The 26,764-nt window shown below is 36.7% G+C and overlaps 1 protein-coding gene across 1 annotated transcript in view; it reads right to left on the bottom strand.

The window, feature by feature from the left end:
- The window catches only part of DGKK (diacylglycerol kinase kappa), a 156,367-nt gene that overhangs the window by 84,865 nt on the left and 44,738 nt on the right, over positions 1–26,764 (bottom strand). Inside the window, exons 2-4 of the mRNA XM_053202325.1 lie at positions 25,273–25,383; positions 23,474–23,554; positions 21,405–21,509 (exon numbers count right to left, since the gene is read on the bottom strand). Of these exons, the coding sequence (XP_053058300.1) occupies positions 21,405–21,509; positions 23,474–23,554; positions 25,273–25,383 (297 nt within the window). The remainder of the gene's footprint in view (positions 1–21,404; positions 21,510–23,473; positions 23,555–25,272; positions 25,384–26,764) is intronic.

Genomic DNA, 26,764 nt, shown 5'->3' on the forward strand with positions numbered 1-26,764 from the left:
ATTGAGTTGTAGGTGTTACTTATATATTTTGGATATTAACCCCTTATCAGATATATGGTTTGGCAATATTTTCTCTCATTCCTTAGGTTACCTTTTCACTGTTGACTGTTTTCTTTGCTGTGCAGAAGCTTTTTAGTTTGATGTAATCCCACTTATTTATTTTTGCTTATTTGCTTGTGTTTTTGGTGTCATATCTAAGAAATTATTGCCCCAAACAATGTCCAGAAATTTTTCTCTGTTTTTGTCTAGTAGTTTTATACTTTCAGGTCTCATGTTTAAGTCTTTAATTCAGTTTCAGTTGATTTTTGTATATGGTGTAAGAGTCCAAATTCACTTTTAAGCTTACAGATACCCAATTTTCCCAGCGCCATTGATTGAAGAGACTATCCTCCTATTTGGTGTTCTTGGCACACTTGCCAAAGATCAAATGGGGGTAGAAGCATGGATTTACTTATGTGCTATTTTGTTCCATTGACTTATATGCCCTTTTTATGCCAGTACAGATCTGTTTTTATTTTTATTTAATTTTTTGTTATTTTTTTTGTGAGAGAGAGAGAGGCAGACAGACACAGACATGAGCGAGGATGGGTATGGGGGCAGAGGGAGAGGGAGACACAGAATCCAAAGCAGGCTCCTAGCTCCGAGCTTTCAGCACAGAGCCCGATGCGGGGCTCAAACCCACAAACCATGAGATCATGACCTGGGCCGAAGTCGGACGCCCAACTGACTGAGCCACCCAGGCGTCCCTACAGTACTGTTTTTAGTACTATAACATGTAATATATTTGGATACAGGGAATGTGATGTCTCTAGCTTTTTTCTTATTGCTCTAGATCGCTTTAGCTATTTAGGATCTTTTGCGGTTCCATATGAATTTTAGAATTGTTTTTTTTTGTCTATTTCTGTAAGGAATCACACTGGTATTTTGATCAGGATTACATTGAAACTGTAGATGGCTTTGATAATATTAATTTGATAATATTAACTGTTATAATTCATGAACATGGGAGATCTATCAATTTATCTATGTCTTATTTAATTTCCTTCATTAATGTTTCATAATATTTATTGTACAAGTATTTCACCTCTTTGGTTAAGCTTATTCCCACGTATTTTATTCTTGTTGTTGCTATTGTGAATGGGTTTTTTTCTTAATTTCTCTTACAAATAGTTCGTTGTTTATGTATAGAAACCCAATTGGTTGTTGTATGTTGATTTTACATCCTACAACTTTACAGAATTCACTTAGTAGTTCTAACAATTTTGCTGAGGCTTCAAGTGTCCATGTATAGATGAATGGATAAAGATGTGTATGTATACACACACAATGGAATATTTTTCATCCATAAAAAAGAACGAAATGTTGCCATTTGCAACAACACGGATGGAGCTAGACAGTATAATACTAAGCCAAATAAGTCAGTCAGAGAAAGATAAGTACCTTATGATTTCACTCATATGTGGAATTTAAGAAACAAAACATGGGCAAGGAAAAAAGAGAAACAAACCAAGAAACAGACTCTTAATTATAGAGAACAAACTCATGGTTGCTATTGGGGAGGCAGGTAGGGATGGGTTAAGGAGTGCACTTGTCATGATAAGCACCAGATGATGCATGTAATTGTTGAATCACTACACTCTACACCTAAAACTAATATAACACCGTATTTTGGCTACACTGCAATTAAAATTAAAAAAATAAAAAAAAATTATTGAGGCTTTAGGGTTTTCTATGTATATGATTATGTCATCTGCAGAGAAAATTTTACTTTTTTTCTTTCTAATTTGGATGCTTTTTATTTCTTTTTCTTGCCTAATTACTTTGGCTAGGATTTCCAGTATTATGTTGAAAATAAGTGGTGAGAGTAGGAATCTTTACCTTGTACCAGCTTTTAGAAAGCAAACTTTCAGTTTTTGCCATTGATTATGATGTTAGCTATGGACTTTTCATATGGCCTTTATTGTCTTAAGGTAAGACCCTTATGTTCCTATTTTGTTAAAAGTTTTGATGATTGGTTATTGTTGAACATTATGAAATACTTTTTCTGAATCTATTGAGATGATCATGTTTTTCCTTTCACTTTGTTAATGTGTTGTATCAGAATGATCAATTTATCTATGTTGAACCACTCTTGCATTTCTGGGGTAAATACTTCTTGGTTATATGATCTTTTTAATGTACTACTGAATTGAGTTTGCTAGTATTTTACTAGGGATTTTTGCATTCATGTTTGTCAGGAATACTGGCCTGTGCTTTTCCTTTCTTGTAGTATCTTTGCCTGGTTTTGTCTGATTTGGTATCTAAACGTTGGAAGAATTTAGAGAGGACTGATATTAATTTTCTTTGAATGCTTGGTAGAATTCACCCATGGTATCAGTAAAGCCATCAGGTCCTGGACCTTTCTTTCTTGGAAGACTGGTGATTACTGATTCAGTCTCCTTATTTGTTACTGGTCTATTCATGTTTTATATTTCTTCCTGATTTATTTTTAATAGTTTGTATGTTTCTAGGAATTTATCTGTTTATTTTAGGATATCTAATTTGTCATAGTAGTTTCTTGTGATCCTTTTTATTTTGGAGGTATCTATTGTAGTGTCTATTCTTTCATTTCTGACTTTTTTTGAACCTTTTTTTCTTAAATTCTGTTCACCCTTTCAAAAAGATCACCACTTTGTTTTGTTAACTTTTGTAATTTTTGTTCATTTGATTTAGTTCTTCTCTAATCTTTATTATTTCTTCACTGCTGCTAAATTTTGGCTTAGTTTGTTGTTTTTCTAGTTCCTTGAGGTGTAAAGTTAGGTTGTTTATTTGAGGTCCTTTTTTTCTAATGGAGGCATTTACTATAAACTTCCCTCTTACACATGCTTTTGTTACACGCCTAAGTTTTGGTATAGTTTATCGTCATTTTTGTTTTTCTAAATATATTTCAAAATTCCCTTTGGATTTCCTCTTTGACCCAATTGTTCAAAAGTATTTAGGGGTACCTGGCTAGCTCAGTTGGAAGAGCATGCAACTCTTGATTTTGGGGTTGTGAGTGTGAGCCCCACAATGGGTGTAGAGATCACTTAAGTGAATAAATAAAAACTTGCCCAAAAAAGTGTACTAGGAGGAGTTAAGATTGTGGAGGCATAGGGGGACCCTAAGATTGTCTTGTCCCTTGCATATAACTAGATAAATATTAAATCATTTTGAACATTGAAGAAATCAATCTGAGGGCTAAGAGAGCAAAACTGCACAACTAGAGATAGAAAAAATGGCCACATCATGAAAGGAGAAAGAATACAACAGGCTTTCATAACAATCACACACACACACAAAACCAGTGACCCAGACAAAATGACAAGATGGAGAAATTCACCCCAAAAGAAAGAACCGGAAAAAGCCATGACCAGGGATTTAATCATTATAGATACAAATAATATGGCTGAACTAGATTTAAAACAATAATCATAAGGATACTAGCTGTATGTGAGAAAAGCACAAAAGACACTAAAGATTCCCTTATTGCAGAGATAAAAGAACTAAAAAACTAGTCAGGCAAAAATTTAAAAATGCCATGACAACGAGATGGATGGAGCAGAGGAGTGAATCAGTGATATACAAAATAAACTTATGGAAAATAATAAAGCTGACAAAAAGAGGGAAAGAAAAGTATTGGATCACAAATATAGAATCAGGGAACTCAGCCACTACTTAAAGCATAATAACATTTGTATCATAGGAGTCCCAGAAGAATAAGAAATAAAAGGGAATAGAAGGTTCATTTGAGCAAAGTAAAGCTGAAAACTTCCCAATCTGGGGACAGAAAAAGACATTGAAATCTAAGAAGCACAGAGAACTCCCATTAAATTCGACAAAAGCCCTCCATCACCAAAACACATCATAGTCAAATTCACAAAATACACAGACAAGGAGAGAACCCTGAACGCAACAAGGGTAAAAAAGTCCTTAACCCACAAGGGAAGACAGGTCAGGTTCACAGTAGATCTGCTCCAGAAGCTTGGCAAGCCAGAAGGGGGTGGTGTGATATATTCAACATGATGAATGGGAAAAATATGCAGCCACTAATACTTTATCCAGTAAGGCTGTAATTAAGAATAGAAGAAGAGATAAAGAATTTCCCAAACAAAAACTAAAGGAATTCGGGACTACTAAACCAGCACTTTAAGAAATATTAAAGTGGACACTTTGGGGTGAAAATACCAAAACCAACAAAGACTAGAAAGGAACAGAGAGCACGACCAGAAACACAAACTTTACAGGTAACACAATGGCACTAAACTGTTATCTTTCACTAATCACTCTGAATGCAAATAGATTAATTCTCCAATCAAAAGACATAGGGTATCAGAATGGATGAAAAAACAAGACTCATCTATATCCTTCCACAAGAGACTCATTTTAGACCTAAAGACATCTGCAGGTGGAAGGTAAGGAAATAGAGAATCATCTATCATGCTAATGGACACCAAAAGAAAGCTGGAGTAGTCATACTTATATCAGACAAATTACATTTTAAATGGAAGAGACAAAGAAGGGCATTATATCATAATTAACGGGTCTATCCATCCAGAAGATTTAACAATTTTAAGTATTTATGCCCCTAACATGAAGCACCCAAATATATAAATCAATTAATAACAAACATAAACTCACTTACAATAATACAATAATAGCAGGGGACTTTAACACCTCACTTACAGCGGTGGACAGATAGTTTAAGCAGAAAATCAACAAGGAGGGGCGCCTGGGTGGCTCAGTCAATTAAGCATCCAACTTTGGCTCAGGTCATGATCTCACAGTTTGTGAGTTCAACTCCCACGTTAGGCTCTGTGCTGAGAGATCAGAGCCTGGAGCCTATTTCATATACTGTGTCTCCCTCTCTCCCTTCCCCTCCCCCACTCATGCTCGCTCACTTACTCTCTCTCTCTCTCTTAAAAATAAATAAACATTGAAACTTGGCAGGCCATAATGGAGTGGCAGGAAATAGTCAATGTGCAGCCAAGAATCCTTTATCCAGCAAGGCTGTCATTCAAAATAGAAGGAAAGATAAAGGCTTCCTCAGACAAACAAAAGCTGAAGTTCATGACCACTAAACCAGTCCTAGAGACTATGAGTGGAACACTACAAAGACTAGAAATGACCAGAAACATCACCATAAGCATGAAACCTACAGATAACACAATGACATTAATCCATATCTTTCAATAATAACTCTGAAAGTAAATGGACTAAATGCTCTGATCAAAAGACATAGGGTATCAGAATGGATAAAAAAAATGAGATCCATCTATATGCTGTCTACAAGAGACCCATTTTAGACCTGAGGACACCTTCAGATTGAAAGTGAGGGGATGGAGAACTATCTTTCATGCTACTGGAAGTCAAAAGAAAGCTGGAGTAGCCATACTTATATCAGACAAACTATATTTTAAACTAAAGTCTGTAACAAGAGCTGAAGAAGAGCATTATATAATAATTATGGGGTGTATACATTAAGAAGAGCTACAATTGTAAATGTTTATGCCCCCAATTTGGCACACCCAAATACATAAATCAATTAATCATAAACATAAGCAATATTATTGAGAGGAATACTGTAATTGCAGGGGACATTAATACTCCACTTACAACAATGGACAGATCATCTAGGCAAAAATTCAATAAAGACACAATGGCCTTGAATGATAAACCGAACCAGATGGACTTGACAGATATACTCAGAACTTTTCATCCAAAAGCAGCAGAATACACATTCTTTTGAGTGTACATGGAACATTCCCCATGATAGACCACATATTTGGTCACAAAACAGCCCTCAATAAATATAAAAGAACTGAGATCATGCCATGCATATTTTCTGATCACAACAATATGAAACTTGAAATCAACCACAAGAAAAAATTTGGAAAGCATCCAAATGCATGGGTATTAAAGAACATCCTACTAAATAATGAACTGGGTCAACCAGGCAACTAAAGAAGAAATTTAAAAATATATGGAAACAAATGAAAATGAAGACATGACAGTCCAAATCCTTTGGGATGCAGCAAAGGCAGTCCTAAGAAGAAAATACATTGCAATTCATCCCTATCTCTAGAAACAAGAAAAATCCCAAATACAGAATCTAACAACACACCTAAAGGAACTAGAAGAAAAACATCAAAGAAACCCCAAAAGCAGCAGAAGAAGAGAAATAATAAAAGTTAGAGAAGAAATAAACAATATAGAATAAAAAAACCCAGAACAGATCAATGAATCTAAGAGCTGGTTTTTAAAAAAAAAATAAGCAAAGTTGATAAACTCCTAGCCAGACTACTCAAAAAGAAAAGAGAGAGGACCCAAATAGATAAATCATGAATGAAAGAGGACGGATCACAACCAACCTCACAGAAATGCAAAAAATTATCAGAGAATACTATGAAAACTTTATGCCAACAAACTGGACAACCTGGAGGAAATGGATAAATTCCCAGACACCCACACACTACCAAAACTCAAATGGGAAGAAATAGAAAATTTCAAGAGACCCATAACCAGCAAAGAAATTGAATTAGTTATAAAAAATCTCCCAACGTATAAAAATCTTGGAGAAGATGACTTCCCAGGGAAATTCTACCAGACATTTGAACAGAGTTAATACCTATCCTTCTCAAGCTGTTCCAAAAAATAGAAGTGGAAGGAAAGCTTCTGGACTCATTCTATGAATCCCGTATTACCTTGATTCCAAACCAGAGAGAAACCCCACTAAAAAGGAGAATTACAGGCCAATATTCCTGATGAACATGGATGCAAAAACTCTCAACAAGGTACTAGGAAATCAAATTCAACAGTATATCAAAATAATTACTCACCATGATCAAGTGGGATTCATTCCTGGGCTGCAGAGCTGGTTCAATATTTGAAAATCAATCAATGGGATACACCACATTAATAAAATGAAAGATAAGAACCATATAACCCTGTCAATAGATGCAGAAAAAGCATTTGACAAAATACAGCATCTTTCTTAATAAAAACCCTCAAGAAAGTCGGGATAGAAGGAACATACCTTAACATCAAAAAAATCATATATGAGAAGCCCACAGCTAATACCATCCTCAATTAGGAAAAACTGAGAGCTTTCCCTTGAGATCAGGAACTCAGCAGGGATGTCCACTCTCACCAGTGGTGTTTAACATATTGCTGGAAGTCCTAGCATCAACAATCAGACAAAAAATGAAATAAAATGCATCCAAATTAGCAAAGAAGTCAAACTTCCACTTTTTGCAGATGACATGATAGTCTATATGGAAAACCTGAAAGACTCCACCAAAAAGCTGCTAGAACTGATATATGAATTCAGCAATGTCGCAGAATAAAAAATCAATGTACAGAAATCAATTGCATTTCTATACACCAATAATGAAGCAACAGAAAATCAAGAAATTGATCCAGTATACAATTGCACCAAGAACCATAAAATACCTAGGAATAAACCCAAGCACAGATGTAAAAGATCTGCATAGTGAAAAGAAAAGAAAACTTATGAAGGAGACACAAAGAAATGGAAAAATATTCCATGCTCATGTATTGGTGGCCAAATATTTTTAAAATGTCAATACTACCCAAAGGAATCTACACATTAAAAGCAATCCCAATCAAAAACGCACCAGCATTTTTCTCAAAGCTAAAACAAACAATTGTAAAATTTGTTTGGAACCACAAAAGACCCCGAAGGGCCAAAGTAATATTGAAGAAGAAAACCAAAGCTGGAGGCATTAGCCTCTAAAGTAGAGACTTTAGCCTCTACTACAAAGCTGTAATCAGCAAGACAGTATGGCATTGGCACAAAAACAGACACATAGACCAATGGAATAGAATAGAGAACCCAGAATTGGACCCACAAATGTATGGCCAACTAATCTTTGCCAAAGCAGGAAACAGCATCCAATGGAAAAAAGATAGTGTCTTTAGCAAATGGTGCTGGAAGAATTGGACAGCAACATGCAGAAGAATAAAACTGGACCACATTCTTACATCATACACAAAAATAAACTCAAAATGGATGAAAGACCTAATTGTGAGACAGGAAACAATTAAAACTCTAGAGGAGAAAACAGGCAACAACCTCTTTGACCTCAGTCGCAGCAATTTCTTTCTCAACACGTCTCTGAAGGCAAGGGAAATAAAAGGAAAAATGAACTATTGGGACCTCATCAAGATAAAAAGCTGCTGCACTGCAAAGGAAACAATCAACAAAACTAAAAGGCAACCGATGGAATGGGAAAAGATATTTGCAAATGACATATCAGATTAAAGGCTAGTGTCCAAAATCTATAAAGAATTTACCAAACTCAACACCCAAAAACCAAATAATCCAGTGAAGAAATGGGCAGAAGACATGAATAGACACTTTTCCAAAGAAGACATCCAGATGACCAATAGACATCTGAAAAGATGCCCAACATCATTCATCATCAGGGAAATAAAAATCAAAACCACATTGAGATACCACCTCACACCTGTCAGAAAGGCTAACATTAACAACTCAGGAAACAACAGATGTTGGTGAGGATGTGGAGAAATGGGAACCCTCTTGCACTGTTGGTGGGAATACAAACTGGTACAGCTGCTCTGGAAAACAGTGTGGAGGTTCCTCAAAAAATTAAAAATAGAACTACCCTAAGACCCGGAAATAGCACTACTAGGAATTTATCCAAAGGATACAGGAGTTCTGATTCATACGGGTACTTGTACTCCAATGTTTATAGCAATGCTTTCAACAATAGCCAAATTATGGAATGAGCCCAAATGTCCATCAACTGATGAATTGATAAAGACAATGTGGTTTATATTTACAATGGAATACTACTTGGCTGTAAGAAAGAATGAAGTCCTGCCATTTGCAACAATATGGAGGGAACTGGAGGGTACTATGCTAATTAAAATAAGTCAGAGAAAGATATCATGTTTTCACTCATATATGAAACTTGAGAAAGTTAACAAAGACCATGGGGGAAGAAAAAGGGAAAAATAGTTTCAAACAGAGAGGGAAGCAAACCATAAGAGACTCTTGAATACAGAGAACAAACAGGGTTGATGGGGGTGAGCGGGGGATGGGGGAAATGGGTGATGGGCATTTAGTAGGGCACTTTTTGGGATGAGCACTGACTGTTGTTATGTAAGCGATGAATCGTGGGAATCTACCCCCAAAACCAAGAGCACACTGCATACAATGTATGTTACTTAACTTGACAATAAATTATGTTAAGTAAATAAGTAAATTAATAACCATTTAAAAAATTTTAAAAAAGAAAATCAACAAAGAAACAATAGTTTTAAATGACACACTGGACCAGATAGACTTAACACATATAGTCAGAACATTTCATCTTAAAGCAGCAGAATACATATTCTTTTTGAGTACACATGGACTATTCTCAAGATTACATCACTTACTGGGTCACAAACCAGACTGCAACAAGTACAAAAACATTGAGATCATACCATACATGTTTTCAGACCACAATGCTATTAATATTGAAGTCATCTACTAGAAAAAAAATTGGAAAGACCACAAATACATGGAAATTAAAGAATATCCTACTAAAGATTGAATGGGTTAACCAGAAAATCACAGAAGAAATAAAAAAAGTACATGGAAGCAAATGAAAATGAAAACATGACAGAGCAAAACCTTTGGGATGCAGCAAAGGCGGTCCTAAAAGGGAAATATATTGCAGTACAGGTCTACCTCAAGAAGCAAGAAAAGTCCCAAATATACAACGTAACCTTACACTTTAATGAGCTACAAAAGGAACAGCAAATAAAGCCAAAAGTCAGTAGAAGAAGGGAAATAATAAAGATTAGAGCAGAAATAAACCATATAGAAAAAAAAACACACAGTAGAACAGATCAATGAAACTAAGATCTGGTTCATTGAAAGAATTAACAAAATTGATAACTCTCTAGCCAGAATTATCAAAAGGAAAAAGATAAATGACACAAACAAAATTATGAATGAAAGAGGAGAGATCAAAGCTAACATCACAGAAATACAAACAATTAAAAGAGAATATTAGGGAAAATTATATGCCAACAATTTGGGCAATCTGGAAGAAATGAAAAAATTCCTAGAAACATACAAACTATCAAAACAGAAACAGAAAGATATAGAAAATATGAGCAGACCCCTGTCCAGCAAAGAAATTGAATCATTAATAAAAAAAAATCTCCCAACAAACAAAAGTCCTGGGCCTGATGGCTTCCCAGGGGAATTTTGCCAGGAATACTACTTGGCAATGAGAAAGAATGAAATCTGGCCATTTGCAGCAACGTGGATGGAACTGGACGGTATTATGCTAACTGAAACAAGCCAGGCAGAGAAAGACAGATACCATATGTTTTCACTCATATGTGGATCTTGAGAAACTTAACAGAAGACCATGGGGGGGAGGGGGAGGGGGGGAAAAGTTACAGAGAGGGAGGGAGGCAAACCATAAGGGACACTTAAGGACTGAGAGCAAACTAAGTGTAGATGGGGGGTGGGGGAGAGGGGAAAGTGGGTGATGGGCAGGGATGATGGCACTTGTTGGGATAAGCACTGGGTGTTTTATGGAAACCAATTTGACAATAAATTATATTTTAAAAAAAGTTAATACGTTCTTCTCAAACTGTTCCAAAAAATAGAAATTGAAGGAAACTTCCAAGCTCATTCTATAAGGTTAGCATTACCTTGATTCCAAGACCTTGATTCCAGACAAAGACCTCACTAAAAAGGGGAATTACAGGCCAATATCCCTGATGAACATAGATGCAAAAATTCTCAATAAGATACTAGCAAATCAAATCCAATAGTACATTAAAAGAATGATTCACCATGATCAAGTGGGATTTATTCCTGAAATGCAGGGGTGGTTCAATATTTGCAAATAAATCAACATGATACACCACATTAATAAAAGAAAGGATAACAACCATATGATCCTCTCAATAGATGCATTAAAAGCATGTGACAAAGTACAGCATTCATTCTTGATAAAAAATAAACTCTCAACAAAGTAGATATAGATGCAACATACCTCAACATCATAAAGGCCATATACAAAAGACCTGTAACTAATATCATACTCAATAGGAAAAACTGACAGCTTTTCCTCTATGGTCAAGAACAAGACAGGGATGTTCACTTTTATCATTACTATTTAACATTGTAGTGGAAGTCTTAGCTTCAGCAATCAGGCAAAAAAAAAGAAATAAAAGGCATCCAATTAGGCAAGGAAGAAGTCAAATTTTCACTATTTGTAGACGATATGATACTCCATGTAGAAAACCTGAAAGGGGGAACCTGGTGGCTCCATCAGTTAAGTGTCCGACTCTTCGTTTTGACTCAGGTCATGATCTCACAGTTTGTAAGATCCAGCCCTGAACTGGGTTCAGTGCTGACAGCGTGGAGCCTACTTGGGATTCTGTCTCCTCTCTCTAGCCCCTCTCTCCACTCATGCTCTCTCTCTTTCTCAAAAGAAATAATAAATAAATTTTTTTGAAAAGAAAAGGAAACCTGAAAGACTCCATCAAAAATTTGCTAGAACTAATACTTGAATTTAGCAAAGTTTCAGGATATAAAATCAACATATAGAAGTCTGTTGCATTTCTATACCCCAATAATGAAGCGGAAAAAAAAAAGAAATCAAGGAATTGATCCCATTTACACTTACACCAAAAACCGTAAGATATCTAGGAATAACCTTAACCAAAGAGGTAAAAGATCTGTACTCTAAAAACTATAGAAGAGTTATGAAAGAAATTGAAGAGGACACAAAGAAATGGGAAAATATTCCATGCTCATGCATTGGAAGAACAAACATTGTTAAAATGTCTATACTCCCTAAAGCAATCTACACATTTAATGCAATCCCTATCAAAATACCACCAGCATTTTTCACAAAACTAGAAAAAACAATCTAAAATTTGTATGGAACCACAAAAGACCCCGAATAGCCACAGAAATCCTGAAAAAGAAAAGCAAAATGGGAGGCATCATGATTCCAAACTTCAGGCTATATTATAAAGCTGTAGTCATCAAGACAGTATGGTATGGGCAAAACACAGACACATAGATCAATGGAACAGAATAGAAAAGCCAGACACGGACCCATAAGTATATGGTCAACTAATTTTCCACAAAGTAGGAAAGAATATCCAATGAAAAAAAATGACATTCTTTTCAACAAATGATGTTGGGAAAACTGGACAGGAACATGCAAAAGAATGAAACTGGACTACTTTCTTACACCATACCAAAAATAAATTAAAAATGGATTAAATACCTAAATGTGAGATAGGAAACCACCAAAATCCAAGAAAAGAGCACAGGCAGCAACTCTTTGACCTTGGTTAGAGCAAGTTCTTACTAAGCAAGAGGAACAAAACCAAAAAGAAACTATTGGAACTTCATCAAAATAAAAAGCTGCACAGTGAAGGAAATAATCAACAAAACTAAAAGGCAACCTATGGAATGGGAGAAGATATTTGCAAATTACATATCTGAAAAGGATTAATATACAAAATGTGTAAGAACTTATCAAACTCAACACTCAAAAAACAAATAACCCAGTTAAGAAATGGGCAGAAGACATAGACACTTTTCCAAAGAAGACACCCAGATTGCCAACAGACACATGAAAAGATGCTCCGCATCACTCATCATAAGGGAAATACAAATCAAAAGCATGATGAGATATCACCACACACCTGTCAGAATGGCTAAAATCAACAACACAAGTAACAACAGGTGTTGGTGAGGATGCTGAGAAAGAGGAACACTTTTGCACTCTTGGTGGGAATGCAAACTGGTGCAGCCACTCTGGAAAACAGTATGAAGGTTCCTCAAAATGTTAAAAATAGAACTGCCCTACAACCCAGCAATTGCACTAATAGGTATTTACCCAGAGACTACAAAAATACAGATTCAAAGAGGGTACATGCCCCCTGATATTTATAGCAGCATTATCAACAGTAGCCAAACTATTGAAAGTGTGCAAGTGTCCATAGAGTGATGATATAATATATATATAAGTTCCCTATATATATATATAATATACATATAACATATATATACATATATATATATATATATATATATATATATATATATATAATGGAATATTATTTAGCCATCAAAGATAATGAAATCTTGCTATTTTCAATGATGTGGATGGACCTAGAGGGTATTATGCTAACCAAAATAAGCTAATCAAAGAAAGACAAATACTATATGATTTCACTCGTGTAGAATTTAGGAAACAATACAGATGAGCATGTGGGAAGGGGAAAAAAAAAGAGAGAGGGAAATAAATCCTAAGAGACTTTTAACTACAGAGAACAAATTGAGAGTTGATTGAGGGAGGTGAGGGGGGGAATGGGCTAAATAGGTGATGGGAATTAAGGTGGGCACTCATTATGATGAACACTGGGTGTTATATGTAAGTGATGAATCACTAAATTCTTCTCCTGAAATCAATATTACACTATATGTTAACTAGAATTTAAGTAAAAATTTGGGGAAAAATAAAAAATAAAAAAAGTGTACTGTTTAGTTTCCATATATACATGAATTTGCCCATTTTATTGCTGTTATTTATCTCATTCCATTATGGTCAGAAGAGATACTTGGAGTGATTTCTATTTTCTTTTTTTTTTAATTGAGAGACAGAGTGTGTGGAAGTGAGTGGGAAAGGGGCAGAGGGAGGGAGGGAGAGAGGGAGAGAGGGAGAGAGAGATTGAGAGAGAGAGAGAGAGAGAAGAATCTTAAGCAGTTTCCACACCCAGCATGGACCCCTATGCGGGGCTCAATCTTACAACTGTAAGATGATGACATAAGCTGAAATCAAGAGTCATTTAACCGACAGCCACCCAGATGCCACTGATTTCTATTTTCTTAAACTTGTTAAGACTTGTTTTGTGACATAATTTGTTACTATCCTGGAGAATGTTCCATGCACCCTTGAGAAAAATGTGTCTTGCTGCTGTTGGGTGAAAATTTCTATATATGTCAGTTAGGTCCATTGGGTCAATAGTGTTATACAAGTCAACTGTTTATTAATTTTCTGTCTTCAGGCTTTATACATTATTGTAAATACAGTATTGACGTTCCCTATAATTATTGTATTGATGTCAATTTCTGCTTTCAGATCTGTCATTATTTGCTTCATCTATTTAGGTACTCTGATGCTGGGTACATATATTTTTATAACTGTATTTTTCTGTTGAATTGACCCTTTTATCATTATATAATGCCCTTCTTTGTCTCTAGAAACAGTTTTAGACTTAAAGTATAGTTTGTCTGATATAAGCATATAAGTATATCATATAGGCATATGATATAAGTACCTCTGCTTTCTTTTGATTGCCATTTGCATGAAATATATTTTTTAGTCTTGTTCCCTTTCAGCCCATAATTTCTTCAATTCTAAAGTGAGTCTTGTAGACAGTGTTATTTCTGGATCTTATTTTTTTTTTTTTTTTTTGCATTCAGGTACTCCATGTCTTTTTTAAGTTTTAATTTAAATTCCAGTTAGTTAATGTACAGATTAATATTAGTTTAAGACGTACAGGTCAGTAATTCAACACTTCCATACAGCATTCAGGTCTCATCACAAGTGCACTCCTTAATCCCCATCACCTATTTAGCCCATCACCCCCATCCACCTCCCCTCTGGTAATGATTAGTTTGTTCTCTTTAGTTAGGAATGTGTTTCTTAGTTTCTCTCTCTCTCTTTTTCCCCTATGCTCATTTATTTTGTTTCTGAAATTCTACATATAAGTGAGATCATATGGTATTTTTCTTTCTTTGACTGACCTATGGGGAAAACTGCACTGTTGATGGGAATGAAAAATGGTGCAGCCACTCTGGAAACCAGTATGGCAGTTGCTTGAAAGCTTAAAAATAGAAGTACCCTATGATCTAGTGATTGCACTCCTAGGTATTTACCTAAAGGATACAAAAATTACAAATTCAAAGGGGTACATGCACCCCATGTTTATAGTAGCATTATCTACAATAGCCAAAATTTTAAAACAGCCCGAGTGTATGTCAACTAATGAATGGATATACATACACACACACACACACACACACACACACACACACACACACACAATGGAATATTACTCAGCCATAGAAAAAAATGAAATCTTGCAATTTGCAATGACATGGTGGAGCTAGAGAGTATTACAGTCCATATCTTTTGATTGATGACTTTAACCTATTTACACTTAAAGTAATTGTTGGTGAAGACTATTACCACTCTGATATTTGTTTTACATATGTATTTCAGTTGTTTTGACTCTGTTTTCTTTTCTTGTCTTTTTTTATTGTTTGATGATTATTTTTTTGCAGAGATTTGTTTTGGTTTTCTTCTCTATCTTTTATGTATCTATCATAGGTGTTTTTCGGGGGGAGGCAGCTCAAGACTTGTATAAAATATCTCATAGTTATAACATTCTATTTTAAGTTGTTAACAATTTAGCTTCAATAGCACACAAAAATATTACACTGTTACTCCCCCCACCAAACACATATACTTTGTGTTCTTATAGACAGAGTTTGCTTATGTTTATGTTATGTATGTATCCATTAACGAATTTTTACCTACTAACTTTTATTTTAAGGTTATAAGAAATTTATCCACTACATAAATTAACACATTAATTGCCATTGTTATATTGATCCTTCTACAGATATATATTTTCATTGACTTGTGAGATTTATGCTTTCATAAGCATTCATATTGTTTAGTGTGTTTTTATTTCAATTTGAAGAACTCCTCTAAGCATTTCTTGTACCCATCTTTAAGGCAGGTCTAGTGGTGACAAACTCCCTCAGTTTTTGTTTGGGAAAGACTTTACCTCTCCTTCATTTGAAAGGATAATTTTACCAGGTATAGTATTCTTGTATGTAAGTTTTTTTCTTCTTTCAGCACTTTGATTACATCATCTCACTCTTTCCTGGTGGGGAAGATATATATGAAAAAAACTGCTTATAGTCCTATTAGGTCTCCCTTATATGTAATAGATTACTTTTCTCTTGCTGCCTTCAAAATTCTCTTTGTTCTTGACTTTTAACAATTTGATTATGTCTTGGTGTAGTCTTCTTTGTGAAGAGATCTTGTGTGAAGTCTTTTGAGCAGCAATGGAGCTGGAGTCCAGGATGTGCATACGGCTGCAGGAGTGGAGGTTGTGATTCTGGTTGTGGGGGGGATCAAGATGCAAGATGCATGAACTTGTATTTCCAACTTTCTCCCAAGATTTGGGGAGTTTTCAACCATTATTTCTTTAAATAGCTTTCTGCCCCTTTCTCTTTTTTTCTTGGATTCCTATAATGCATATATTTGTTTGCTTTTATCCATGCTTTTTCATTATTTTTTTCTCTTCTGACTGGTTTCAAATGACCTGTTTGCAGATTCTTTCTTTTGCTTGATCAAGTCTGCTGTTAAAACTCCCTGCTTCATTTTTCATTTCATTTATTGTATTATTCAGCTCAAAAATTTGGCTCTTTTTTAATGATTTCTTTTGTTGAGGTTCTCATTTTGTTCATGTATTATTTTCCTGGTTTCACTGAATGATCCATCTGTGTTCTCTTGGAGCTCACTGAACTTCCTTAAAACAATTACTTTGACTTCTCTTTCAGGAAATTCATAGATCTTTATTTCTTTGATGTCAATTACCGGAAAACTATTGTTAATTCTTTGGTTGTGCTCTGTTTTCTTGTGGGTTTTTTTTTTTTTTGTATTTTTGGTACCATTGCATTGATGTCTGCACATTTGGTGGAGCAATCACCTTTTTCAGACTTTACAGATTCTCTTTGGGGATAAAGACTTATCTATAGGTGGGTGTAAGGATATCAATTTGGGTTGGATATGGCGGCTCTGGTTTCAAGGTGTGCAGCAGCAGTTCCTGCTTTAGGAAGGGTACAGCAGCAAAGTTTCAGTGGAGCTCCATCAGCTGAGGCCAGTGTTGGTCAAGGCTGTGGGATTCCACAATGGTGGTAAGAGCTGTTGTGCTCCTTGGTGGTGAAGGCTCCTTGGTTATCCTGTTCTCCTTTTTCTCTACAAAGGAAGTCATTGCCAAGAATATCCCTATTATTGTTGAGTTCAGTGTGTGGGCACACACGTGTCTGTAGGTGCCTGAATCAGGGTCACAAACACATTTGCCGTGGCAATGGTGTTGATGTCTGGGCTGTGGGCACCTGCAGAGTGGCCATGGCACTGGGGTTGGAGTTCAGGGTCATCCAGAAAAACTGGTATTATGGACTGGGGCGTAGGTGTATTTATCATGATGCCCTGGTGTGTGTGGCATGGATATGTGCTGAGCAGCCATGGAGCTGGAGTCCAGGATGTGCGTACGGCTGCAGGAGTGGAAGTTGTGATTCTGGTTGTTGGGGGGATCAAGATGCAGTGTTGGCAGCTTAGTGGGGTGCATGCAGTGGCACTTCCCCAGTGTAGGCACAGTGGTAGCAGCTTTTTCAGGGACATTAATGCAATAGCTCTCTTGGGGAGCATCACAGCAGCATGGGCTCCAGGTAACTGATTGTTTTAGCATCAATAAAGTCTGTAGAGCATCTCCATGGTGGAAGTTGCATGTGTCCACAGCATTGATGAGGACTGTTGGAATCCTCCTGCTCTCCTTTTCCCTTATGGAGGGAAGTCAGACTAAGGGGATTCTTTTTGGCCCCAAGCTCTGCCAGACTGGAGGCTGGGGCAATGCATGTAAATAACTAGCTATGCTTTTCTACATGGTCATTCTGTCTCTGTGCTCCATAGAGTTTCTACAGCTTGTTTATTGTATTCTGGAGCTCTTTCAGAGCTATTCTAGCTAGGATGTACCTCTTTATTTGTTGTTTTTGATGTTTTTGTGGGAGAGAGGATGAGCATTGGGACCTCCTAATCCACAATCTTTCTGATGTCACTATGAAAAATTAATTTTTTATACAACATTCTCAGAAGCAGTTCCTTAAATAGTTTGCTTTAAATGCTTCTAGTAACAGGAAGGTTTCTACCACAAGGGGCAGCAGATGCCATTCTTGTAGCACAAACTGAAATGTTAGAAAGTTATTCTACTAGGCCAAAGACTAGAAAAACGTTCTAACATTTAGACCTTTAACAACGGAATGGACTCTTTTGTAGGAATCTTAGTTCCCCATCTTTGGAAGCATTCAAATAAAGGCTGCATGACTTGATCTAAAGATGCTTTAAAATCTAGAATCTGGAGTCTAGATGACTCTTAAGGTCCATTCCCATTCCCATAGTCAATGGGTCCATGACAAGTCATTAGAAAAAGCTAACCTTTTAATCTAGTCTTTTAAGTAATTGCTTATTTCTAATTTTCTCCTTTCTATTCTTTCTTAAGTCTCCCAGACTCAAACCTTTTATCTGCCTATCACTTTTCTCTCTGCTTTGCCTCTTTCATACATTTAGATTTTCCCCACCTCCATCTCAGCATCTACAATTTGTCTTCCCTTTCTATCTTCATTCTGGGGCTTAACTTTGTCTTGTCTGAATTAATCTATAGCTTCATCTATGATCTGTCCTCTGGTCTTTCCTTCATCTAATCCAGCTTGTACTTCTAAAATATCCTTTTGATAAACTCTCTTCTCTTTCCAATCCGTCTTTAAACTGAACTTTGATCATATTGCAACTCTTCCCTACTCTTTATTCTGGCATTGATAATCCTCTACAATCAACTTCAGGCAACCTCTCCAGACACTTCTTAAACTCACTTTCCCAAACTCTTCTGGTTAAATGGAGTCCCCCTTTTACTCTGTTACAAAAAGTTTCTGTTTTTCTGTTACTCACCTTTTGCTTATACCAATTCCCCTGTTTAGGACTTACCCTTACCCCTAGTTCCCTGTCACCAATAAAACCCCATTCATCTTTCAATGTCAGTCTTAAATGTATCCTCTATTATCTCAGGAAACTTCAGCCCATACTTATCTCTTTCTCTCCTGAACTCTTATACTATTTTATTGTCTGTTTCATTCTTCTGGCAATCAATCATGCACTGTCTTGTAACATCTCTGAAAACTATTATTTATCATGAGTACTGTCATTTAACTGTTTCTTTTGTGTATCTTGTCTTCCCAACTACCTAAAACGCTCACTGTGGCTGGGAGCCAGTCACACCTTTTTTTTTTTTAATTTTTTTAACGTTTTATTTATTTTTGAGACACACAGAGAGAGAGAGAGAGCATGAACGGGGGAGGGGCAGAGAGAGAGGGAGACACCGAATCGGAAGCAGGCTCCAGGCTCTGAGCCATCAGCCCAGAGCCCGACGCGGGGCTCAAACCCACGGACCGTGAGATCGTGACCTGAGCTGAAGTCAGAGGCCCAACCGACTGAGCCACCCAGGCGCCCCAACACATCTTTTCGATCCTCTATGAAACAGAACTGAGCACCTGCTAAGGGCATATTCCTTAATGTGTACTGACTATTTTGTAGTAAGTTATCCAATTACTTTATACTGACTTTAATAGACCACTAAGTCTATAATTAATCTTCTTCACCCTATATCAGGCATTGCTGGTGACAGAGACTAAAAGAGACCATTAGAGATAAGGTACATATGGGAGAAAGCATATTTGACTTTTTAAGCCTCATGCAAGATGAATTGCTAAGATGCTCATGATGAGACATTTCACTATCAGCTACAAGTGTTCCTTAATAGATTTAGGTCCCTGGAGCAGCTTCACAGAAGTTGTGATTGCAACCTGAAACTCACAATTCTTCCAAGAGAGTAAACAGGTATATTATTTTTTTTCCTTTCTGGTTTGTGCTGGGTAGTCAATACCTAGATGTTTAATTCAACTAAATCAGGAATAGCACATCAATGCTCTGATGGCTTTCTCTAGAAGCATTTGCATTTCTAGACTAATAAGTAAAATTATACTATATAACCTTTTATGCCAAATTGAAAGTGTGTATTTCATGAGAAATGCTACAGTTTGGATAGAGATAAACCACGGGAAGGAAAGGGATTGACCCACAGGGATGATGATGGAAGAGGAGCATGCAAATCACAACTTTTTGTGGCTACCACTAATTCTATGCCATAGTTGGCTCAATTGGAGTGGAGGGGGAGGAATGGGATGAAATCCTCTATTAGGAAAGGAAGAAGAAAATAACAAAGGAGTAAAACAATGAGAGTATTTAATATAAAGACCATCATCAGATTCTAATCAAGAATCTCTCAATTATGCATAGACAATGTGAGCCTGGGAGAGGCCTTACAGATATGTGGAGAGATACCTAGGCCCAAGTTCAGTCAACTTATCATGTACTAATAGCCATGTGTAGCAATGAAAATCAGTGTTTAAGAGCCAGAGGAGTCATAGGGAAATGAGGACACATGGTTTTCTCCATGGCATTATTTTTACTTATAAAACCCATTATTACCATTGGTCCATCCCAAATGCCCATAAAAATCCTCTATCTTTTGCTAGTTAATTAAAATATCAGCTTCTTTTGCTTTAGGATGAACTATGTATCATTCTCTTTCTAAACCCTGGCTCTGAGATTACCCTCAGATTCATTTATTCATTTAAAAAATATTTATTGAGCCTCTACTATGTGCCACACACTGATACAAGGAAACAAATGACAAAAATCCCTCCCCTTTTGAAACTTCTAACTATTGTAGGTCTTCAGAGGAGTGGAACGAGGGCATAGCCCAGAGTTTGAATGGTATACCATTTGTTGCAGGGAGCAGTGGCCAGAGGTTTGGTATTAATAATAAGAAGAATTCTGCTAATCTTTGGAGAGGACTGCTCCTTGCTCTTCCTCCTACATTAGCATAGGGTTTAAGGACATAGGTTTTAGAATCACACAGCCTGGGTCCAAATCCTGCCTTTTCTACTGAATAGTTATTTCATCTTTGTCTATTTTTTTCTCTTTTGTGAGCCTGAGTTTCATTAGCTGTTATTGTAGTCACTCAGCAGACCCAGGTCAAAACTGCTGATTACAGCTTTGCTAACATAAGAACATCGAGGTTAGCTGCTTACATACATCTTGAATGACTCATCCATCGGGCATATAGTGACATCTACATATCAAATGGATGTGTAAAGAGGAAGGCACTTGTTGGGATGAGCATTGGGTGTTGTATGTAAGCCAATTTGACAATAAATTATATTCATTAAAAAAAGAGGTATCTAAACCACATATTTACCATGGTTTGAGTCTAAGTGAATTATTCCTATTTATAAATAGTTCTAAACAAGTTTCCTAATGATATCCATCTATAATTCCTGACCAGATGGTCTCTCTACTTCCATTTTCTATTTCCCTTTTTGAAAGGTGGCTTAACTAATACAACCAATTAAACATTTACTTCTGAGAGTTGTGTGAGTTCTCTACTATTTTTCTTACCTTGCGAATTTCTCCCTGTTGAACGGTTTTTATGACATTGATCCATTCTTCCATGTCTTTCCGGTTGGGTGCAGCCAGGGTAACTTTTCGTTGTGGTGTGATCACCTAAACAAAAAGTCACATTATTAGCTGGTTCACATTCTACAAGTTTGCCCCCAAACAGAGCCTGTGAACTCTCTAAGGAACTAGGCAGGACCATCAACCACAACCCAAGCCACTTCTTAAATGTAAGACAAATTCTTAGATACCTACCCCAAATAATAATAATGGTAATAGTAATAAATAACACTTTAATGGCACTTACTATGTGCCAGTTACTGTTCTAATACACTTTATGTATACTATTTATTTCAATCTTCATTAAAACTCCATGATATGGGCATTATTATTTTTCTCATTTCATAGTCAGGAAAGTTAAGGCAAAGAAAGTTTAATGACTTGCTTAGGGCCACCTAGTAGTTAGAAAGCTGACCTAGAATTAAAATCTAGATTCTTTGGCTCCAGAATATATACTCTTAAGTACTAAGCCATGCACCATCTATTACTCCAGAGAGGTTGCCTGAAAATCCTACTCACTGATGCTCTATCTAATTAAAAAATGGTAAAAATGGTATACACTTCAGCAGGGTGTACCTCTTTCTGTTTGAGGAGAGAGTAAAAATAGTGAGGAATCTAAAAATCCAGTTTCTCTCTTGCTTATGGTCAAGCCAACCTGAAGAGAATTTTACCATTATGTCTCTTAATCCTGGTTGGTGTAAGAACCCCAGCAGGAATAATGAGAAAGCTATGCTGAGGGTCTAACAGAGGTAGACCATAGTCAGGACTTGTTTTTTTGCCAGAAGGTGGGAGGGACACAGATGGCTATAGCATCAGTGATTGCTTCAGTAACCCTACTTGTCTTTAATACAAGCTTCCCAAATCTTGGAACTAGTGCTCACAATGCCAACAAGCAATTGTTTTTTCTCCTTTTGCATGTAGCACAGCATGATTCTGTGATAGATGGGAATAGAATCTAGTGGGAACTGTGATGATGCCACTCATTTGGTCCAAACCCACTCTTGTGTGGGGCTGGTGAACAGTGCCTCTGTGTTTTAATTAGGCTAAGGGACATCCTAATCCTTGGGATTTCTTTGTAGAATAAAAACGAAAAACATTAGCCTGTATGCTCATCACCCAAAGGTTGAGCTTTTTGGGACTGGGCCAACAGAACTCTTAACTTTACCCTAGGTCAGTGTGATGTAATAAGAGAGAAATCATAGTAGGGTCTCCCTCTTATAGCCTATTGCTTTCCTTTCAAAAGATTATGAAGTGTGGACCAGTGATAGAAGTAGAGGTATTGGGCCTGTAGCTCTTTAGTCTGCTAAGTACTGCTCTCCTGAAGGGGAACCCCAGTCTCCATAACCCATCACTGAGGCTGGAAGAAGACAGTTCTGGGAGGAGGTGGGTAGGAGAATTCCTGGGCCAATGGGCTTGCTATTTTTCAGTGAGATTTCTGGTCTGGATTCACTTGAATAAGCAAAGACTTATGACATTTCAGCAGTGCCAAACCCTTAATGCATCCATAGAAAATCCTCTGCTTTCTTTGAGGTGCTCTTATCAGTAATCTCAGCACAAGGTAGTTTACACTTTGGATTTAGGTTATTATCTATCAGATCAAAGGAGAGAGCGTCATGTAGTTTGATTTTCCTGATATGTTATACAACATATTAGCGGTCTCTTGAAAGCCTCTCAGTGGTACTCTTCTAAATCACCTTCACCAGGAGGATTTATTTTTTTCATAATAGTCACTTCCCCACCACCCAGAAGTCAGTTCAGATTTATACCAAGCTGGTATTAGAGAATAGGGACATCACTTTTCCCCCCTATCAGTGGGCTGGTAGAAAATATTTACACGAATAATTTTCAGCACTCACTTGCAATGCTTACTTTAAGTGGATTCCCATATACACTTTAGGATCAAAGGAGACTTGGGAAACCTGAACTCCAAAGAGGCAACACATGGGTATGGCAACCCCTTTTCCCAGCTAGCTCACACCTCTACCCATTGAGTTATTTCCAATGTTACTTACACAAAAGCTATGGAAAAGATTTCTACAGCTGCTTTCTGCCAAGGCGACCTGAGACAGATCAATTGTTTCAAAACGTGCAAACTAGGAAGATACAAGAGGGAGAAGGAAAATAATCATCTGGTTAATAATGTCAACAGACACTAAAAGGTAAACACACACACACACACACACACACACACAAATAGGCATTTTTAGCAGCCATGAACCAATCATATCTCTGGCTTCAGTGCTGGGATTTATTTAGCATCATGATTTTTTGTTGATATATCATGTGACAAACAAAAACCAAACCAAACTAAAGCAAAACAACACTTCCTAAAACTCTTACGTGGATTTACAGGAAGGCTTAGGTGGTTCAGAATTATTCAAAACTAAGGGTTTATGCTGGAGAAGATAAAGGGATATGGTTTAACTAAGGGCCTAGTGGAGCAGATAGAAGTTATTAGTTCCTATTTTATCAGCTGGCAACCTCTGACTTTGTTGCTAGTCCTATCCAGTTTGAGGCCTGCATCTCCTTATAAACTGGTTCTAATAGGTAACATCCAGCCAGCAGCAAGGATAGCAGCACTAGGAATACAGATAGGGCTGGCTTCACTGGTATGCATCTTATGCATTCATACAGGGCACCATGTTCAGCAGGGCCCTGCACTTGGTTTAATGTTCTGCTATTGCAATCTTGACATTTTTAATAATTTTATCCTTGAGTGTGTATTTTGTAAATGAAGTCCAGTGGGACAATGGCTCATGGACATGAGCAGGGGAGATATGCACAATCTGCATGTCCACCCCATGCCTTGTCACTCCATTTGCATTCATGATGCCCATGAGCATACAATTCCAGTGGACTCATGATATGTAAGAGTTCAGTAAGACTCACAGCAAATATAAGGTAAGCATGCTGTACCTATGATTGAGGACGTAAGGGAACTGTTAGCCCTGAGAGTCCACAATTTCTGTAGAGACCAGGACTTGCTTCAAATACAGAAAAAGGCAATAGTGTTCTAAGAAACATGAACAACCAAGGAACCCTATTGTGTTCTTTCTTACTTATGTTACTTCCCTGTATTAGCCAATAATTTATGTTGAAAATGATAACATTGAAGGAAAGAAAGATAGGGTAGCCCATAGTTCTTTTTCCTTTTAGTCAGGGCATTGGTAGAATGTGTAAATATCAAGATGTGAAATAAAAACAGTTGAACTGGTTTTGTATACTGTTAAGAACAAAATATATATGTGTGTGTATGAGCTACTAAATACAACTTATATAATTTTTGTGGTTTTTCATATGAATTAAATGCTTTTATATTTGTTTTTATAACTGACATTGTACAATGTGCAGATGAATGGCAAAAATACTCATAATTTAACATTTTATTTTTTCTTTACTTAGAATGACATTGAACAACAAATAAAAGATGCCATGACAAATCATTGCATTATATTTTTGTATCTTTAATGACATTTTTTCCTTGATTTTTAAATAAGGGGCCCTGCATTTTCATTTTGTACGAAGACCCACAAATTTTGTAGTTGGTTCTGAGTGTAGAAGCTAACTGAGGAATCTGTAAAAGGGAAGGGAAAGAGGAAGGGGAAAGGATAGAACAGTATCCCCCCATTTGGCTCAAAAGAACAAGTTAAAAGAAAAATAGATTTCAACTTCTACCTTGATATTTGCCAACATGTCTTTACCTATTAGCCTATTTCTCCACACAAACATTTCCTTAAATCCCCACCCATTAACCCAAATGACAAAATTCTATAGATATTCTATAGAATAAATATTCTATATATTCTCTTACGGCGGGATGGTGTGCAAAACAGAGTCTTTGTCCTCGAACCAGAAAATATCTAAGCTTCCATCTCTTGAAGGAATTACAGTTCTTCAACAGAGGTCCTTCCTTCAGTATTTTCTGAAAAATAGAAGCATAAGTTTGAGTAGTTAGATGAATTTGCAAGACCATATAATTTGTCCTCTCAGTTAAGAATATCAGACATCTGGAAGGCTCTATCTCTGTCACATATCTGAGGAATGGCCTGAGGGACAGACAAAAATACAAGAAAATTAGTTCAGTCTGAAAAGGAATTGGTTATCTTTGGATATCACATTAAGATTATATAGGCTCTAAGTTCCCTGAGATATATGGCCCAAGAACCATGGAGAACATCTCCACTGGTGGTCAGGGATAGGGATGAGCGACATGAACACAAAAATAAGAACAACATTCCTGGGCACCTGGGTGGCTCAGTCGGTTGAGTACCTGACTCTTGGTTTTGGCTCAGGTCATGATCTCAGAATTCATAGGTTCGAGTCCTGTGTCAGGCTCTGCACTGACAGCATGGAGCCTGCTTGGGATTCTCTGTCTACCTCCCTCTCTCTGTCCCTCCCTCCACTTTCTATCTTTCTCTCTCACACACACACAAAATAAATAAGTCGGGGCACCTGGATGGCTCAGTTGGTTGAGTGTCCAACTTCGGCTCAGATCATGATCTCACAGCTCAGGTCGTGATCTCACAGTTCGTGAGTTTCAGCCCCGCATCAAGCTCTGTACTGACCACTCAGAGCCTGGAGCTTGCTTCAGATTCTGTGTCTCCCTCTCTCTCTGCTCCTCCCCCACTTGTGCTCTGTCTCTACCTCTCAAAAATAAATAAACATTAAAAATTAAAAAAATAAATAAGTAAACTTAAAAAAATTTTTAAAAAAAGAACATTCCTAGGACAGAACAATTAATAGGCAAAAAGGCAGATTTTCTTGGAAGTCTCCACATTGTAACTCTATACTGTTCTATCAGCTTTAGAACATTTCTTTTAGAATATTAAGCTGGATCATATTCCTTCCCTGCTCACAAAACTCCAATAGTTTCCTAAAATTTTAAGAACTAAATCCAAAGTATTTATCATGAATTCAAAGGATTCATGATCTGGTAAGAAAGGACAAAAAGGCACCAAAAAGTAAATACCTTCTGATTATTTTCTTTATGTACTTCAAGTCTGGTCACTGCTTTTTCACTTCCTTATTTAACAGACGGACTCTAACCAAGCATTGAGTCTATTTACCATTTTTACCTCAAGAAAGTTTAGAGTTACATTTATGGGATACAAACCAACATACAAGTTTGCCATTTGGGAGAAGTATTCACATCCACCAAGCTGGAACCAAACCCATATTGAATGGACAAAGAGCCAGACTTAGTTTAAGTCACCAAATCAAGGCTCTACCATGAACTCCATCCATAATCTAAATTAGAATTCACCACTGAGTGGTTGTGTAAGTGTTTTGTTTGGCCCACCTAG

This window comes from Acinonyx jubatus, chromosome X (assembly GCF_027475565.1).
Source record: "Acinonyx jubatus isolate Ajub_Pintada_27869175 chromosome X, VMU_Ajub_asm_v1.0, whole genome shotgun sequence".
Lineage (NCBI taxonomy): Eukaryota > Metazoa > Chordata > Mammalia > Carnivora > Felidae > Acinonyx > Acinonyx jubatus.